This window comes from Eumetopias jubatus, unplaced genomic scaffold, assembly GCF_037043125.1.
Source record: "Eumetopias jubatus isolate StellerSeaLion01/CBP00866 unplaced genomic scaffold, mEumJub1_p1.0 scaffold_3, whole genome shotgun sequence".
Lineage (NCBI taxonomy): Eukaryota > Metazoa > Chordata > Mammalia > Carnivora > Otariidae > Eumetopias > Eumetopias jubatus.
The window spans coordinates 93,257,644-93,276,974 of NW_028274809.1; the positions used below are offsets into that span (position 1 = coordinate 93,257,644).

Genomic DNA, 19,331 nt, shown 5'->3' on the forward strand with positions numbered 1-19,331 from the left:
TGATGAACCAAAGTACGGAAATCTGTGAAAGGCGAAACGGAACCCTCCGGCACAATCACTGAGTAACTAGATAATGGCGCTATCTTATCAGAACGAGGACTGAATGTCTCTAAGTGATATTCCTTACTCAGAAGATTTCAAAGTTCTATCATGCTTATCAAAATAAAGCCCCCTTGAGGGCCCTTGGCTGGCTCAGTTTGAAGAGCGAGTGACTCTTGATCTTGGGGATTCTGAGTTCAAGTCCCACGTTGGGCATAGAGATTACTAAAACAAAGCCAAACAAAGCCAAGCACTCTTCTAAAGGAATTTTTTTTGTTTTTAAAGCCACCTAAAATCTTTCAGCTGGGGTAAAGTGATGTAAGTGATTTCTTCAGAAATCCTCCCTCACCATTTTTTAAAGGCTTTATTTGAGAGAGAGAGAGCACAAGCATGGGAGGGGGAGGGAGAAGCAATCTCCCAGCTGAGCAGGGAGCCCGATGTGGGACTCAATCCCAGGATCCTGGGACCATGACCTGAACAGAATGCAGTCACTTAACTGACTGAGCCACCCAGGTGCCCCCAGAAATCCCTTTTGTAAAGTCGGTGAACATGGAACAGGAAACGAGTCCCCACGCAGCTTCTGTGGTCCCACCTCGCTCACCTGCAGCTGCTTCCTCCGGTTGGTTTTAGGTGGAAAGCTCTCTGTGGTCCTGCGAGCTGACGCCGATTCAGAGCTCCTGCTGGAACCGTCCGCATCTTTGCTTACCAAGGTGATGACAGTTGCCCCAAGTAGTATTTGTAACATCTGAGGAAAGTTGTGATTTTAATTTTAGAGCACAAGAGAAGTTTTCATCTGTCAGCTTGACATTTTTGTAAGTGCCTCTTCTGAGTGCGGTCCATTCTCTAGATTCATGTTTACAAACAAAATCTCATTTGTTGCAGCCCCAGCTTTTGTCTATGCAAAAAAAAGTCCAGCACCTCTGTGTGCTCTGATTTTTCAGTCCTAGTCCAAAATAGCTTATTAGAGGAGAGGCCAGTTTGTAGCAAAACAGATGGAAGGAAGAGTAAAGGGTTTTGTTTTGTTTTTTAAATCATGTGCTCCCTAGAGACCATCTTGGTTCCTGCCTCCACTAACCATAACTTTGTAACTACAATTTTAATAAGAAAAGTTTTAAAAGAAAATCTGAGAATTAAACAGCTTTGGCCTCTATAAGCTTGGCTGCTGGGCAGTATGGAAAGTCATCAGAAAAAATAGCTGATTTCTGTAGCTCTGTGGCATTCGACAGGGTGCTATATAGGTAGCACAGTGCCGGACAACAGACACCGGTGTCTCCATGTCTATGGAGGTTCCGGGGCTCAGGGTTGGGTCCTCAGATCTACCGGCTCACGAACTTAAAATGCAGATGTGATAAGGTTCTGAATAGCTCCGAGGCTGACTGGATGGCCAGAATGCCATCTAAATTAATTTACAAGGGGTAATAACCGCTATCGGTCATGAACCCAGAAGACCGAAGTGCTGATCAGAAAAGTGCTTGTTGAGCAATAGCCTTTGAACTGGTCTCTTTACCCCAGTCCACGCCATCCAGGGCTTCTGGATTTTCCAAGAGCATAGTTTTTACCAGTTCCCTACGGGGAACCTACACTCAGTGCTCTCTCTGAGATTTTAAAATGCATCGCACAGATGGTGGTGATGGTGGCTCAACGATGTGAATGAGCCTAATGACACTGAACTTGCTAAATTTTATGTAATGTGTATTTTGCCACAGATTGCAAGAATTGGTACCAATTCCTCAGGGCCTTCCAGAGTGTGGCTCACTTGGGCTGTCTTGCTCTCTCTCAGGTCTCCCCTCCTCTTTTTCCCAGTGTGTATGCTATGTTTTCTTCCCGTTCACTTGCATGGGCACTCATGTGAGTTTCCTATCCTAGCCTTGCTCAAATCTCTTCCAACAAAATTCTACCCATTTACAACATACATGTGCATATGCTCTCCATCAGGAGGCTTCATTTAATAATACTCCCTTGCTCAACCTGATGTGCTCTCTCTCCACTTGGAACACTTAGCCCTTTATTTAGACCAGCATTTCCCAAGCCTTGTGAATCAGAACCACCTGGAGAGCTAGTAAAGCACATAAGGGCCATGGCTTAATGTGGAGGGACCATCCTGGGTCTTCATAGGCTTCCCCAGTTCCCAGGTGAGTTTGAAGACCATAGGTGTGGACTTTGCTTATCACATTTCCAACTCTCTATGTTTTTTCATGTCATTGGCTCATTTGCTAACACTCTCTATTAATTGGTAAGCTTCATGGTTCTTACTCCTCTTTAAATGCGAATCCTCCTCTGCTGCACTGAGCACAGTGGTTTTAAGGGTAGGAACTCAATGACTGTATGTGTTGTACAGAATCAACAGACCAAAGTAAGAGCTGAGAGGGTGCAGGGAGGAAAGTGGAGCAAGATGTGGACTATTTGGTAAACACTGATGACGACTTGTTTAGGAAAGCCAGAGGGAACCACTGCTGAGTCAGTTATCGAAGGTCCATAGGGCCTTTGGTTGTCATCGGATGCCGTTATCCAGGGTCTTTGTCCTGAAAGAACAGATCATCTCTGGAGGAGAGATGACAGGGCATGATCCAATCCTGATAAGGATAGAATGACTTCTGAGATAGGCAGAGAGGGAATCCCACTGGTATCTTTATGGGTTTAGACTCTGTGAATCTGAAGTTCTTAGAATATATGCAGGGCGGTATGTCCAGGACCTTGAGAGCTGTGTCCTCCAATAATACTATATGCCAAGCTAGGGTCCACTAGGGCAGACTTTAAACTGTGGCCTGACAGTAGCCAGTGACTATAGCCTACAATTAAAATGATCCCCAAAATCCCAGTAGGGTCTGGAGAGATCCCTGAGGGTCCTGTGGGTGTCTGAGGGCTCCACTCTTTCCATCCCGGCAAAATGGGAGGGCTGCTGACCAGGGCAGCTCTGGCCTCTGATGACTCCCTTAGTGCTCACCTGTTTGGTGGGAACCCACAATTTCTGGCATACAGAACTTCATTCATTCACTCATTTAATCATATACATTGATCGAGCGCTTACTGTGTGCCAAGCACTTTGCTGAGTCTGTGGTGATGTATTCCGAACAGCACATCCCACGCACACATTCTCATTCTGTCCCAGCTTGTCCTCTGCCTGCTTTTCCCTTGGAAAATCTCACTTCAGAGTATCAGTTTAGGAATAGGAGGAGAAAGAAAAAAGGATATTTCGGAACAGTAGTTTGCCTTGAAATTGCTTACGTTCTAACGACCCTATTTACTTATTTCTAGGGCACTGTTGATTTCCTCTCTCTTGATTTGTCTTACAAATGCCAAAGTGAAGCAAGTTTGCCACAGAAGCTGAGTAAATTGCAGGTAATTTGAGCCATTTCCTATATTGATGATGAATGGAGAAAGTTCCCAACAGCATAGTAGACATTTAATGGCCTGGCTGATGGGTAAACTGAGCTTGCCCCCACAGTTGGCAGAGATAGAGTTGCACTGGGGGAGATCGCCCTTGAATGCACTGCTGGAGAACATGGGGGGGGTGGTGGTCAGGCAGTCTTCCCTGGAAGGGATCAGGAAGGTTATCATGTTAAATATTTACATGATCTCTTGTGTAGAAATCTACTGAGAATTGAAATTTCAGTGTTCTTTCTAAGATTTAAGAAGGCATTTCATGGACGGTGGTCATGGTTATACAACAGCGTGAATGGACTTAATGCCACTGTACTATACATGTGAAAATGGTTACGGTGGTAAATTGTATGTGTATTTCCCCACCCACAACTGAAAAAAAAAAAGACATTTCACACCCAGGTCTGCTAAATCAGAGGCCAGCTCTGGAAACCTTCCTGTAACCTTAGGCCCTTTCTTCCTGTTCCCAGTATTGTTTTCCTCGAGGGTAATGATTGTGACTAGTTAGAGAAAGTATGTTGGTTGCCACCTACCCACCTGTTAGCTTTCTCCCCTATGCTTGGTCACTGCTGAGCAACTTCCTTGAGGACGACAAACTCCAAATTCCCTGGAGTCCTGACTATTCCCCCCCCCACCTCCTGACAGGGTAGAATGGATTGTACCTTCCGAGTCCTTTCAGCATTTCCATACTTACCCCTGAAGGGCTACCTTCTCACAGGTCTCTCTGGGGATGCCTGGTCACCAGCATTCACCCATGACTTCCTCTTGCTCTTGCAGGGGTGGGCACAAAACCGCTCCCCTCTGCTTTCTGCCCTGTGCCTCCTGGTTTGGAATCCCAGCATCCTCACCACCAAGCCGGATGGATTGTAAGAGGAATTATCTGTTGAAAGGCCAAGCTCCTCGGTGTCAAACCCTCAGTGCTGCAGCTAGGTGGAATCTCCATTCGACCTGAGGCTGGAAGCTGGAAACAGACAAATTAGCGTCAGTCCCACCCCCGGGGTCTGTGGATTTCCTGCTGCACCTTGTAGGCACCGCTACTTTTATTATCTACAAGTAATAGGATCTCATAATCAAAGCCAGCAGATGCAGTTGCAAGACGTTTGAGTAATAGCCGCTGTGATTTTCGTGCCTGCTCTGTGCCCAGCACCATGTGGGGCACTTTATCCTCACGATATTTCTCCCCCTCACAGCAGACCCCAACACGTAAGAAACATAACCAAGGTCAGACACTAGGTAGGGAGCAGAGCTGGGATTGGAAGCAGGCTTTCTTGTGACACCACACTGCCTCTCCAAAACAAAAATAATTCCAAGGTGTTGGGGACATTATAATGAGAGTGACGTTTTTGAAAATCACATATAATTTTAGTTGTTTTTGTAAAAAAAAAAAATATATATATATATATATATATTTTTTTTTTAGTAAATATCTTCTTACCTGAACCCAAATTGCCTTGACCCAGAGCCTGCCCTGGTGGGCTTGCTAGCCAGATTTCTGGTCCTTCAGCGGCACTTAAGTAGTGTCTTCAAGGCCTTCCGATGCCTGTGTTAACTAAATCTGTCTTTTATCATCCTTAAGGAAGTCAACCAGAGCTTGTTGCTCAGTTAATGCGTTCAGACAACGCTGACATTTTAAAACTGTCTGGGTTATGCAGACGCAGCATGCTTCAGAGAGCCCATCAACAGAGCTTGGGCTTAATTTCTGCTTGAGGATGTGGTTTACCGGGTTTCCCTTTTTATATCAAAACATTTTCAAGAAGACCTGCTCCCACCAGTGCCTGGATAGAGCTGTGAACCCTCAGTCAATACCTGGCCAGCCAAACAGTAAAACCTTCCCTGGACAAACTTGACAGCCATTGATTATGCCCTGCTGGGATTCTTTGTTCCTTTTATTTCCTTAGGTAGGAATTAGATTCCAGATGTTGCACTTGACAGCTCGGAGGCAGCCCCAGAGATTCAGGATGACCACTCTGATCACCAGCTATGAGGAGAGAACAGAGCTGGAAAGGAGATGGTCCCTCTCTGCGGTCGTCGGTTACGAGCCTATGGCATTCCCACACAGTTAGCACCCCCAGGACAGGAAGAACAGCTGAGTTCTCCCCAGGGAACCCGAATCACACCACCCACAGCTTCCTTCCCAGCATACCTACCGTCCCTCCTCAGCCCAGCCTCCCTGCCTCCTCCTGGGGCTGCAGGGAAGATAAGGCAGGACAGCGAGAAGCAGGTGCCCGCTCCTTTCCCGTTCCCCTCCACCCTCCCCAGAGCACTTGCCTGTCCCTCTCTGAGCCTCAGGGACCGTCAGCTGCTGCACCTCCCACCAGTGCACCAGTGTTTTAGGGCTGGAGGACATCCTCAGGCCCAGCACCTCAATAAAGAGCCACCGCACCTCTGAATTCTGCAGGAGGTCCATGAGCAGCCTCCCACATCGTCTTAGCAGGAAAGGCTCTGCTCACCCAGGGAATTCTCCACCCAGCAGAAGGCTCCTCCAACTCTCCCATCCTATCATATTACAGGCTGCCCCCACTGTGTATTGACCTTGCCGGAAAGAGAAAACCCTCTGAGTCCTTAATAGTTGGGCTTTCCCACACTGACCCAGCACAGGGAAAGGACAAGGGCTGTGTGAGCTGCAACTCTACTCATTGTGGTCCTGGACAACTTAGCTTCTCAAAGCTGAAGACACCTTATCTGTAAAGAAGGGACACTGTTGCAGGTGACTCAGAAAGTAATGTGCCTGCCTTCTTTGGCAGTGGTTGTATTGGTATCTCTCAGTGGCCTTTAGGCTCTCAGAGGAGGAAAAACTTGGTATGGGGAAAATGACCAAACCCAGCCTCCCCAAAAAAGGTAATTTAAGGTGAAGTCAAACGACAGGTCAACCTACAAATGTTTCCTTCCACAGTGACATGGTTTAGAAATGGGAGAAAAGTCACACCAGTTCCATTTGAATGAGGGCCACTCCTTTTAACTTTTTATCATGGGAAATGTCAAATATAGCCAAAGGTAGAAAGAAAGTATCATGACGCCATCCCCGACTTCAAAAGCTATTGACTCATGGCTGACCTTGTTCCATCTATGCCCTACCTTTCCCTTCTCAAGCCAGACTGGGGTTTTTTTGTTGTTGCTCTTGTTGTTTTTAACTCACGACCCTGACATCAAGACCTGAGCTGAGATCAAGAGTCGGTCACCTAACAGACTGAGCCACCCAGGCGCCCCTCAAGCCAGATTGTTTTGAAGCAAATCCCAGACATTCATAAATACTGTTTTGGTGGCACCTGATTAAGCTTCCTGTGGTAACAAAGGCCCCTAACATGAGTGGATGGCTTTGTTCCTGGTCCCAACACTTAGTGCCTCGTTCTAGGAGGAGACTTGTAAGCATGTGGAACCTGTCTCTTTGCTGGGGGTGAATGGGAAGGGTGGCTGATGTTACTGAAATGTGTAGACGTTTTCCTTTAGAGTCTAGAGTCTGCTCTCTTTATTAATTGACCTGGCTAGAGAACATTTCCCAAACCAGAGTGTTTGTAGCTTCTCTTCTTGAAGATCTGTCCCTGTTATCAAAACACTTACTCTAGGCAGCTTCCATTCACTTGCTGGCTTTGATCTTTTTCAGACTATTGAGCCAAAAGTGAAAATTTTCATCTTCAATCTGAGATTCCAGGACTGCCCTTCCACCAGGAAGAACTCAACCGGGCTGCTCTTTAGCCTTCTCGAGGGTGAGTGGACCATTGCTGGAGAGGTTTGTTTTTGTCCTTCCAAGTTTTTATTTCAATTCAAGTTAGTTAGCATACAGTGTAGTATTGGTTTCAGGAGTCGAATTTAGTGATTCATTACTTACATAGAACACCCCGTGCTCATCACAAATGCCCTCCTTAATGCCCATCACCCATCTAGCCCATCCCCCCACCCGCCTCCCCCCAGCAACCTCAGTTTGTTCTCTATAGTTAAGTCTTACGGTTTGCCTCCCTCTCTGTTTTTATCTTATTTTTCCTTCCCTTCCCCTATGTTCATTGGTTTTGTTTCTTAAATTCCACATATGAGTGAAATCATATGGTATTTGTCTTTCTCTGACTTATTTTGCTTAGCATAATATAGTCTAGTTCCAGCCACGATGTTGAAAATGACAAGATTTCATTCTTTTTGATGGCCGAGTAATATTCCATTGCATATTTACACCACATCTTTATGCATTCATCGGTTGATGGACATTTGGGCTCTGTCCATATTTTGGCTGTTGTTGATAGTGCTGTTATAAACATGGGGGGGCAGGTGCCCCTTCAAGTCACTATTTTTGTATCCTTTGAGTAGATACCTAGTAGTGCAATTGCTAGATTGTAGGGTAGTTCTATCTTTAACTTTTTGAGGAAACTCCATACTGTTTCTCAGAGTGGCTGCACCAGTCTGCATTCCCACCAACAGTGTAGGAGGGTTCCCCTTTTGCTGGAGAGGTTTTCAGTGACATTTGGTGCATTGGCTTGGGGAGTAGCAGTTTTGGAAGTCTGAGGTTCCAATAAGAGGAGGGACCAGAAGAGGGCTGGTCTGAGAGCTCATCCCAGACAGGTTTAGTGTCCCTTGCCTTTGTATTATTGGTCCCTTAGCTCCCATTGACTCAAGAAAGAAGACAGGTTCTGTACAAAAATGACAAAGATGCTTTGGTCTTGTGGAAATAAAGACCATCAGGCTTCCAGGTTCAGGTATAAGCATGGGAACCGCTCTGTGCCTGAGTGTCCCTTTTCATTACCACTCCCTCCAAGATCTCTCACCTTTGCCCCCCCTCCTGTTACCCTTGCTCTTTTCCCTATTACCTCAGCTCGCACGTGGCCCTGGTGGGCACCTCAACTGAAGCCTTCAGGTCTAAGACCCACAGCTCATGGACCGTCCTCTCTGTGTCTCTTAGTTTAAATTCATGCGAGTGAATCTGATTGGTGGGCCATGGATCAAGAGATCACTCAGGGTCCAGTCACATTGGGGGAAAGGTGGATTGTGCTAAGGCATCAGGAGCTGAGGGCTACTAGGGAGGGGCAGGTTCCTGGGTGTCCTGATATTCATTCCAGTCACCCTATAAGGCAGAGTATGGTAGAGGTCACTAGTGCCCCTTTTTACTACCTGTAAGCAGTGCTGAGCTCGCTTCAAAGACCTCATGACACTCATCCATAGATATAACTTAATAACCCTCACCCTAACTCACTTTTGATGGCATAATGATTTCTGTTCTTAAGTTCCACCCATTTCTAAATGGCTAAAATGGTCAATTTATTGTTTATGCGTAGTTCATGACAATTAGAAAAAATTCCGTCTCTTTCTGATGTTTGAGTTTTTCTAAATCAATTGTTCTCCATGTGTGGTCTTCAGACCAGCAGCATCAGCATCACCTGGGAACTTGATAGATATTCAAATCCTTGAGCCCCACGTCAATGCACTGCTTCAGAAACTCTGGGGTGGGCCCGGCAAACTGTGTTTAACAAGCTCTGCAGGTGATTCGGATGTACACGGAAGTTTGAGAACCACTGTTCTAGGTACATGGAAATTACTCCTGAGCTCCTTACATCTTTAGCCTGTGGTATTTTCCAGGGGGCTTAGAATGATTGCTTGGAGCTTGGGTGTGTTGTATAAATAAGAAAACAATTGATGGGAGTCATGAATATTGTTGGTTGGGCTTCAGGGAGTGTTAATTAAACTTCTTTTACAGCCGTACGTGAACACCAGGTTCTCTTCATTGGGTTTGATCTTAATACGCTCCTAAGCTGTTCACGAAGCTCCAAGACAAGGTAATGTTAGATTTCCTGTTGAAATCTATTGAATAGCTGATATTTGAAGAATACTCTTTCACATGTGTACTCTCAGGGGACTGTTGTCATCTGCCTCTTGGCCAGTGATTTTTATCATGGTGAGAAATGAAGGCTCAGAGGGGATGGTAGTGAGAGAGTCTGGCTCCCACTGCATCTGACTCTGGGCCCATGTGTTTCTGCATCTCACTTGTCACTCTGCACTTGGGAGCCTTGCATTTTGCCCAAGTGTGCACAGCAAGCCGAGATGGGAACCCCTGCCTCCTAGTTTAGGATCTTGTTGTGGGTAGTGTGAGTTTGTGGAAGGCTGAGTTAAAGATAGATCTGACCACCCTACTGAAGTCATGACCGACCTGAGTAAGTGAGGTGAGTTCTCCGCACCTGTTCCCTCCTGTGAACTGTGAAACATCTTTCCCACAAGGAGACAGTGTAGGTTGGAGATTCAGCTGTTGCAGTGGGGCAGAAGCCTAAATCAGTGGTGTTCTGAGAGGTTTTATTTAATTTTTTAAAAGATTTATTTATTTTAGAGAGAGGGAGAGAACAAGAGAGGAGGAGCAGAGGGAAATGGAGAGAGAGAAACCCAAGCGGACTCCACACTGAGCACAGAGCCCGATTCGGGGTTTGATCCCACGACCCATGAAATTACAACCTGAGCCGAAACCAAGAGTCAGATGCTTAACAGACTGTGCCACCCAGGGCCCTCTGAAAGGTTTTAATCTATGGTGGGGCTGCAAATAGTTTCTTACTGAACAACTGAAGTAACAACATTTGTAAATGGCATATTTAAAAAAAATTAGAGCAGGTTTGAGGTTACCCCCATAATGACACCCTCACACACTCGTAATCTAATGTGCTTCTCAAGTGATTAAGACAAGGTGGTGTGGAAACCAGCATGGGTTGTTCCCCAGAACCCTCAGCCTTCCATGGGTGTGTTACACGCATGAGCTTCATGCACCATGTTTTGACAAAGGACGAAGACCGGAAAGAATCACTGGGCTTCCCAGACTTTCAGCTGGAGCTCTCCTTGCCCTTCACCTTAGACTTTGCTAGGACAGCTCTGTCCAAAGTCACCCCCTTCCGTTGCTACCAACTCTTTGTCCCTTTCCTCTGCCAGCACTTGTGTGTCTCATTCTGTCATTCAATCCTCTCAACTCACTTCAAGCCAGCAGGTCAAATCAACAACCCAAAGCAGCTGCTACATGTAAGGCTTTGTCCCGGGAGTGCGAACGGTGGAAAGAGGAGACAGGTCAGAACTGCTCCCTGACCACACTTAAGAGTCAGTAGAGGAATGCTGGGCCCATGTCTTTTCAGAAAATAGAACTCAACAGGCCATAAAAAAAAAAAGAAGGGTTGCCCTGAAAGCTCAGTGATTGCAAACCACAAGATGTCATGTGACACCAGCTCTAAGTTTCTCCCTCTAAACCTTGGCCTGAAGCAAAGGTTCAACACTGGCTAACATTAAACTAACAGCCAGGGGTCCTCACTCAGGTGGACATTGGTGGAGAGCCCACTGGGGGCAGGAGAAAGTGGGGGTGGCAGGTTTCCAACAGGATTAACATGGTTTTCCCTTTGAGAATCTTAGACCTCAGTGGGGAGACAGAGAGGCCCACAAATGACTCTGACACCAGACTATGGCAGGAGACACGGCACTGCTCCCCAGACAGGGGAGAAAGCGTTATCTGGGATACTCTGAGGCAGCTGGGGGCCAGGGAGGGACAGCTGAAGGAGGGCTACCTGGAAGGCCTGGGCATAGGGATTGAGGCTTTGTGTGCTAAATCTCTTCCCAAGTTAGGCAAACCCAGGACTCCCAGCATTAAAACCTTTAAATTCAGGGGCACCTTGCTGGCTCAGTCAGAAGAACACATGACTCTTGATCTCAGGGTTGTGAGTTCTAGCCCCATGTTGGGTGTAGAGATGACTTACATAAATAATTTTTAAACTTAAAAAAAAAAAAAGCCTTTAGAGCAAATTGTATTTTAGACAGGGGCTGTTTGTTTATTTCTTCAAGACCTCATTTTCTCCAAGCCAGGAGGACAGTCAGGGTCAGGAGGGTTGGGGCAGAGCAGCTGAGGCTCTTCACTAAGTAGGTGTCATCTGTGTCCCTGATTGTGCTCCAGAGACCTGCATATATTATGAATAATCCATAACTATAGATCATTTCACCCCTACTGCTGTTTTAGCAAATGTGTTAGTTGATGCTTCATAAAACAGAAGGTGCTTAGGTTTGGAAGACCCAGGTTTTGCTCCATGGGATGGAGGTCCCTCTGCAGAGTCCCTGTCATTTCTACCAGTTCTGTGCTCTGGGCCAACCTAGTACAAATGTCATCCTCTCCCCACATGATGGCCCTTGGACAGGACATGCTCTTGTACTGCACCTCCTTGCACCCCCCACCCCATATATTTTCTTCCCCAGGCCAAACACACCCACCTGCACAGACCCTTCCTCAAGGTTGCCCTCTGCTGGTGGAGCTGCCACACGCTATTGAACCGTGCCTTCCAGCCCGCAGGCCAGGACTTGGAGATTGGAAAACCAATTTAGGGTTTGTTTTGAAATGTTAGAAAAAACTGTTTTATTAAAAAAAAAAAAAAAGAAAGAAGGAAAGACAGAAGGAGAGAAATGGACAAAAAATAAAAGAGAAAATAGACTGCATTCATGTAAGGATAGCATTTTTACATTGTTTTATTTCAAATACATATTTACCTGAATGTATATCAAATATTAAAAATATATAAATGTCTACACACAAATATAGTGATACCACAGACTGCTCGATGATTTGCAAACTGTGATCAATGAGAAGTTCTCATTTAAAAGAAAATAAGATAGGAGGTCATTTACATTAAAAAGATTGGAGATGGGGGGCACCTGGGTGGCTCAGTTGGTTAAGCATCTAACTTCAGCTCAGGTCATGACCCTGGGGTCCTGGGATCGAGCCCCATGTCAGGCTCTCTACTCAGCGGGGAGTCTGCTTCTCCCTCTTCCTCTGCCTCTCCCCACACTGGTTCTCTCTCTCGAATAAATAAATCTTAAAAAAAAGACTGGAGATGGATAATCTAGAATAGGTATAATCATTGGGAATCCAGGCTCCTATCTTGCTTCTACCTTATGGTCCAGGATGGATGCTTGAGATCCTGCCGTTATGTGCATAATCCAGGCAGCATGAAGAAAGGACTGCCACTCACCGTGCTCCTGCAGCGCCCCGGGCCAGGTCTCAGTGGAAGGGCTAGGGTTAATATTTAGCTGGTGCATATCAGTAGAGCTATACCAGTAGCTCAATTATTGAATGACTTCTGTACCAGCTTGTTTATAGGTGCTGGTCCCCTGATGCCCAGAATTTATTTAATTTTCAGTTTCCTTTTCTGCAGGGTAAGAATACATAATTATAGTACTTATCTCATAAATTTGTGAAAATTAAATGAGAGACCTACATTCTTATCACAGTGGCCAGCACAGAATCAAGGCAGAATGAATTAAAGCCATGATTATTATTAACTATGTTGTTTTTATTTAGGTAATTACAGCGAGCGAGCGAGGTGGGGGAGGGGCAGAGGGAGGGAGAGAGAGAATCTTAATCAGGAAACCAATACAGGGCTCCATATCAGGACCCTGAGATCATAACCTGAGCGGAAATCAAGAGTCTGATGCTTAGCCCACTGAGCTATGTTTTTTTTTTTAATAAATAATAAGAAAAAAGCATGGCATCAGAACCAAAAACGGTACTCAAGGACAAGCTAATACAGGGAACAGAGACTTGGCACAGTGTTTTGACTCCTGCAGGAGCAATAACACTGTACCTAAGGAGGGGCAATAATAGTAATTTTCCCACCCCTCAGTCACTTCCTGCCCACAACCTGGTGGGTATGGCTTTTGACTCCGTGTTTCTGGAGCCCTTACTGATGACACACGTTGCCGTCACAGGGCGGAGGTAAACCCGCAGAGTCATTCCCGTGTCCCCTTGTCTTCCCAATCCCTCAGCAGGCCCTGCTCACCGACGGCCGGCCCGTCCCTTCAAGCGGCGGCGCTGCGGGCCGTGTGGCCGCCGCGGGCCTCGGCCTACCAGAGAGTCTGGAGGACGTTTGCCAGCCGGTCCGGGGCCGAAAGAGACGCTTTCCTGCGGGATGTTTTCCCCGAAGGCTTCCTCTGGGGCGTCTCCACGGGGGCCTTTAACGTGGAAGGCGGCTGGGCCGAGGGTGGAAGAGGACCGAGCATCTGGGACCCCCTGGGGCGCCCGAACGCCTCCCAGGGCCCCGCGACGCCGGAGGTGGCCAGCGACAGTTACCACAAGGTGGACACCGACGTGGCCCTGCTTCGGGGCCTCCGAGCTCAGCTGTACAAGTTTTCCATCTCCTGGTCCCGAATCTTCCCCAATGGGCGCGGGCGCCAGCCCAGCCGCCGGGGCGTCGCCTACTACAGCAGGCTCGTGGACAGCTTGTTGGACGCGGGCATCCAGCCCATGGCCACGCTCTTCCACTGGGACTTGCCCCAGGCGCTGCAGGAGCACGGCGGGTGGCAGAACGACAGCGTGGTGGACGCCTTCCTGGACTACGCGGCTTTCTGCTTCGCCACCTTCGGGGACCGCGTGAAGCTGTGGGTGACCTTCCACGAGCCGTGGGTGATGAGCTACGCAGGCTATGGCACTGGCCGACACGCGCCGGGCATCTCAGACCCGGGGGTGGCCTCTTTTAAGGTACCTCTCGGCCCGTCGGGCTGCCTCACTGGGTGTTAAGCCTTTCTCTGGGAGAAAAGTCCTTTTCTCTTCCCTTCAGCAGGCCTCTCCTTCTCGTCCTTTAAAGAAAGCCAGAGCTGGGGAGGGAAGGCACGGGAAATTGTTCATCACCTTGTTTTGTCCAGACACTGTGCTGGCACTTGGAAAACAGTCATTACATCCTTAGAACGACACTGGTGCTTGTGGAACTGGGATGCGCAGAGCAGAAACTGCTTCATGATGGCATCCGTAGACGGGCAGCCGTTTGAAGCCAGAATGCGGGCCCAAGTCTACTTGACTCCACAGCAAGTTCTCCACGTCAGCCAGGACTCTTAGTGGAGGTGACAGAAAACCAAACCCAGAGTGACCTGAGCAAAGAGGGTATCTGGCCACTCAGGAAACGGAAAAGTCTGGGTTTTAGCTGGTCTCAGTGGAGCCTGATCAGACCCAAAACGCTGCCACTAGTACTCGATTTCTCTTCCTCTCTTGCCCCGTTACTGGCTTTCTACTTGGGCTGCCTGCTAACCACAGGGCGGCAGTCCTGCTTTCCTCTTTCAAGAGGAGCAGGAAAGCAAGCTTGCCTCTCCTGGCATTCCCAGCAAACACATTCCTGGGTCTCAGGGCTGCTGCATGGGTGGTGTGCCCATCCCTGAACCAGTCACTGGATCTAGGCTAGGGGACTGGAATGCCGGGACTGGTCTGGGTCCCGATCCCAGCTCTACCCTTCACACACTGGCTGAGAGGTGGGGAGGGAGAAAGGGTTTTGTTTTCCAGAGCCTAGTCAGCGTACCATTCCCACAAGAAGGGGATGTACATACTGGAGACAGAAATTTAAATGGCTTCATACAGGTCCTTTCCATCATTTCCATATTTCTTCAGAATCTCCGCTTCCCCTGGCAGCCTTCTCCAGGATGGACCTTTAGTCTGGCTTTCTCCTGCCGCACTTGGGTTCTGTTCAGAAATAGGAGTCTTTGCTGTGCCCCATGCTGGGTGTTAAGGAGGATGCATGGCCCATGTCCTTGAGATTTAAAACTTTTTGCAGGAGATGATACAAATACATATAAGAAAATTAGAGAACAGTCCAAAATGTCCACAGTCAGAATGCACTAGAAAAATCAGAATCAGTGCCTTGATGAAATGCCAAAAATCCCTATAACCCTGAAGTCAAGGCTTCCACTCTGCTCTTGTTCAGCAAAGTGACCATATATACTGAGAGAGAACACTTCGGAAAATGGAAGGTTGAAACCTTTCTATTTGTCTCCTCATTGTAAAACTCATCCTAATCTCTTCTCCTTAGGCTTCTCCTTTGGCTTCTTATCCCTACAAGTGTGGCTCCTAGAAAGTCCACCTCACTTTGCTCCTTCACGTCTAGCTTTTATGTATTAGTTAAAATAGTATAATACCATTAAGGGAAAATTTCAAAGAAAAAGTGTCTCTCCTAATTTTGCCCCTGTTTCCTTCCAGTCCAGGCTCCCTTGCATTCACAGTGTACTCAGAGTGCCCTCAATTTAGTGCATATTTTTAAAGTGGACTTTATTTTTTTTACAGTAGTTTGAAGTTCACAGCAAAATTGAACAGAAGTTACCTAGATTTCCCATATACCCTCTGCCCCTCCCCCAGATTCCCCCATTATCAACTCCCCCTCCCCACCAGCATGGTACATTTGTTACAATTGATGACCCTACACTGACACATCACAATCACCCTAGTGCTCATTTTTCACCTGACATGTCATTAACCCTTTTCCGTGTTCTTACACGGCCACAGTAGCTGGTTCTGCTAGTTGTCTGATCCTCCACTGAACCCCCTGCCTGACGCGGACTGGTTTAGAAGGCAAGCATTCCTGCTTTTGGGAAAAGAGCACAGTTTGCCATGGAGTTGAGGACCCAGTTAAGGACTAATATTTGGAACATGAGAAGCAGTGAGGAGTTTCACTTTCTAGAGCATATTTTGATAATAAATTCTTCAAAAATAAGTGTCGTCTTCTTCAGATGATGATAACGATAAAGGAAAGGAAGCTAGACTGCAGCAAGCTCCCTCCTGCACTCCAGTTTCCTGCTTGGTGCTTTGTTTACACGATCTTACTTTGTCCTAAATGGATCCGTAATTACCGCTTCTTGCAGACAAGGAAACTGAATGAGAAGATTGTTTGAGTTTACTCAGCAAGTTAGTGACAAAGTCAAGATTCAAATCTAGGTTTGTTATACTCTAGGCACCCCGCTTTTGCCCGTTTTCCCATGGTGCTCTGCCAAAGGAAGCTGTTGACTTTTGTAAGACCTTGAGTTAAGTCTACAAAGAGATTCCTGGTCATGGGTTTTCTTCCTAGATTTCATTAAGTAGAAAGGATGACAGGTAGGTTAGAAAGAATTGTCCCATCCCTTGTATGTCAACTGAAATGACCCCCCCAAATTTGTTGTTGATGAATTAGTCAATAAGAATTATTGAGAACGAAGGCAGAATTGCATTGTTTGGGACAGTACAGGCCTAGAGTCAGACTCCTACATTCTACACCTCTCTGGATCTTGTTTCCCTCCTCTGTACAGTGGTAATAATAATTATACTTGCCATATAAGGTTGTTGTAAGAAATTCATGAGAGAATTCATTAACAGTGTTTTATGTGAAATATGGTTATTGATGCTGCTGCTGTTGACCTGTCAGTGGTGGTAACTCGTTGACATTGTCGTTGACTTACTGACTCTGCTGTCTGCATCGTTGATATTGCTGCCACTGGTGTTGATGATGTCTGTGTCAACATTGTTCATGTCGTTGATTCACTGACATTGTTAGTTAGCATCCATCTTAACTTCTTATTGATATTGCTGACTTGTTGACATTGGCATTAACTTTTTTTTTTTAAAGATTTTTTATTTATTTATTCTACAGGCAGCAAGAGAGGGAACACAAGCAGGGGGAGGCAGAGGGAGAAGCAGACTCCCTGCCAAACAGGGAGCCCGATGTGGGGCTTGATCCCAGGACCCTGGGATCATGACCTGAGCTGAAGGCAGACACTTAACGACTGAGCCACCCAGGCACCCCTGACACTGGCATTAACTTGTTGATGACTTGCTAATGTTGCTTACATTACTCTTGTTATTGATGTGGACATTTTCAGTGTTAGTGTTGTCATTAACACTGGTAACATTGACATTGGTGTTAACTTGTTGTTGTTGTAGACTTGCTCTTGGCTTATGGTTGTTGGCTTTGCTATTGGTTGTTATTAAGCACTGTATTTCCTTCTTTCTTCCTCACAAGGTGGCTCACTTGGTTCTCAAGGCTCATGCCAGAGTGTGGCACCACTACAATAGCCACTATCGTCCACGGCAGCAGGGACGCGTGGGCATTGTGTTAAACTCAGACTGGGCAGAACCTCTGTCTCCAGAGAGGCCTGAGGACCTCAGAGCCTCTGAACGCTTCTTGCATTTCATGCTGGGCTGGTTTGCACACCCCATCTTTGTGGATGGAGACTACCCTGCTGTCCTGAAGGCCTGGATCCAACAGATGAACCAACAGTGCCCCAGTCCTGTGGCCCAGCTCCCTGAGTTCACTGAGACAGAGAAGCAGCTCCTAAAAGGCTCCGCTGATTTTCTGGGTCTGTCTCATTATACCTCCCGCCTTATCAGCAAGGCCCAAGAAGATTCTTGCATCCCCAGCTATGATACCATTGGAGGCTTCTCCCAACATGTGGACCCTGCATGGCCCCAGACCTCATCCCCTTGGATTTATGTGGTGCCCTGGGGTATAAGGAGACTGTTGCAGTTTGCATATTTGGAATATACAAGAGGAACAGTTCCGATCTACCTGGCTGGGAATGGCATGCCCATAGGGGAGACCGAAGATCTCTTTGAAGATTCCTTGAGAGTAGACTACTTCAAAAAATATATCAACGAGGTGCTCAAGGGTAAGAATGGTGGATATGCTGGTGATTGGAATGTCTTGGTACTTGGTACTTCTCCAAGTCTTCAGAGTTTTGTTTAATGAGACAAAGACAGTCTTCCAAGAAAATGAAGCCAAAAAGTAGTAGTAATATCATGAATCCTGCACGTTACCCTCCTGTCTCCCCGAGAAGCCTCAAGTCTTTCTTTGCTGCTCTGTTCTTATTCCCTATAATGCCTTCTACATTCTGCCCATCTGAGTCTTATCCACTGATCAAGACTCATCATCTTTTAATGCATTCATTTAACAAAAATGTATTCAGTGCATATTATGTGCCACACATTGCACAAGACTATAGGGGTTAAATAGTGAACAAATATCATCTTTTCCCACAGGACACTCAGAGTCTACAGAGGAACACAGGAAATTACAATATAGGATGACAATGGCATTATAAGATGGGACTTCAACCCATTAAATCTTCCCTCATTGTTCTGGGCACATTAATCTCCATGTTCTTTAACCAGCTATAACACCTACATTCCACACCATTCACTTTGATCCAATTAATTCATATCTACAGAATCATTCTTGCCTAACACAGTTTCATATGCCTTTTAAAATTTTAATTCCAGTATAGTTAACATACAGTGTTATATTGGTTTTAGGTATACAATATAGTGATCTGACAATTCTATACATAGTGCTCCTCATGATAAAGGTACTCGTAATCTCCTTCACCTCTTTCACCCATCCCCGCACCCCCTCCCCTTTGGTAACCATCAGTTTGTTCTCTATAATTAAGAGTCTTGGTTTGTCTCTTGTATTCTTTGTTTTGTTTCTTAAATTCCACATATGAATGAAATCATATGGTATTTGTATTTACCTGATGGACTTATGTCACTTGGCGTTATACCCTTTATATCCATGTTGTTGCAATTGGTAAAACTTCATTCTTTTCTACAGTTGTGTAATATTGCATTGTATATGTAAATACCACATCTTCTCTATCCATTCATCTTTTGATAGACACTTGGGCTGCTTCCATAATTTGGCTGTTGTAAATAATGCTGCAATGAACAGGGGGCATGTATCTTTTTGATTTAGTGTTTTTATATTCTTTGGGTAAATACCCAGTAGTAGAATTACTGGATCATAGGGTAATTCTATTTAATTTTTTAAATAATTTTAAAAAGGATTTTATTTATTTATTTGATAGAGAATGGGAGAGCGAGAGAGCACAAGCAGGGGGGAGCAGCAGTGGGAGAAGGAGAAGCAGGCTCCCCACTGAGCAGGGAGCCCGATGCGGGGCTCAATCCCAGGACCCTGGGATCATGACCTGAGCCAAAGGCAGATGCTTAACTGACTGAGCCACCCAGGCACAGTAAGCAGATATTCTCATAGGACAATTGTGAAAACTGATGCTCAGAGAAATTACATGATGTGCCCAAACAGCCAGTGAGTGAAAGAGTATGCCTTTCTATTTCTGTTTCAGCAATACCCACAAACCTATGAGGCTTCTATTCCTCTTTGTTTCCAGAGCCTATTACAGCCTGG

The 19,331-nt window shown here is 46.2% G+C and overlaps 1 protein-coding gene and 1 long non-coding RNA gene across 3 annotated transcripts in view; one reads left to right on the plus strand and one right to left on the minus strand.

Annotated features, from left to right (window-relative positions):
• The window catches only part of LCT (lactase), a 47,329-nt gene that overhangs the window by 7,781 nt on the left and 20,217 nt on the right, over positions 1 to 19,331 (plus strand). The window contains exons 2-7 of one of the 2 annotated variants that reach the window (XM_028101371.2): positions 670 to 749; positions 3,295 to 3,378; positions 7,022 to 7,124; positions 9,098 to 9,176; positions 13,171 to 13,882; positions 17,154 to 17,799. In XM_028101371.2, coding sequence (XP_027957172.1) covers positions 670 to 749; positions 3,295 to 3,378; positions 7,022 to 7,124; positions 9,098 to 9,176; positions 13,171 to 13,882; positions 17,154 to 17,799 — 1,704 coding nt within the window. The remainder of the gene's footprint in view (positions 1 to 669; positions 750 to 3,294; positions 3,379 to 7,021; positions 7,125 to 9,097; positions 9,177 to 13,170; positions 13,883 to 17,153; positions 17,800 to 19,331) is intronic. The other variant, XM_088021733.1, reaches the window with a different exon arrangement.
• On the minus strand, positions 665 to 5,032 carry LOC114207345 (uncharacterized). Its single transcript, XR_003608839.2, has 3 exons — positions 4,856 to 5,032; positions 4,115 to 4,381; positions 665 to 784 (listed from the first exon to the last, which is right to left on the minus strand). It is a non-coding gene; the product is annotated as an uncharacterized LOC114207345 (long non-coding RNA).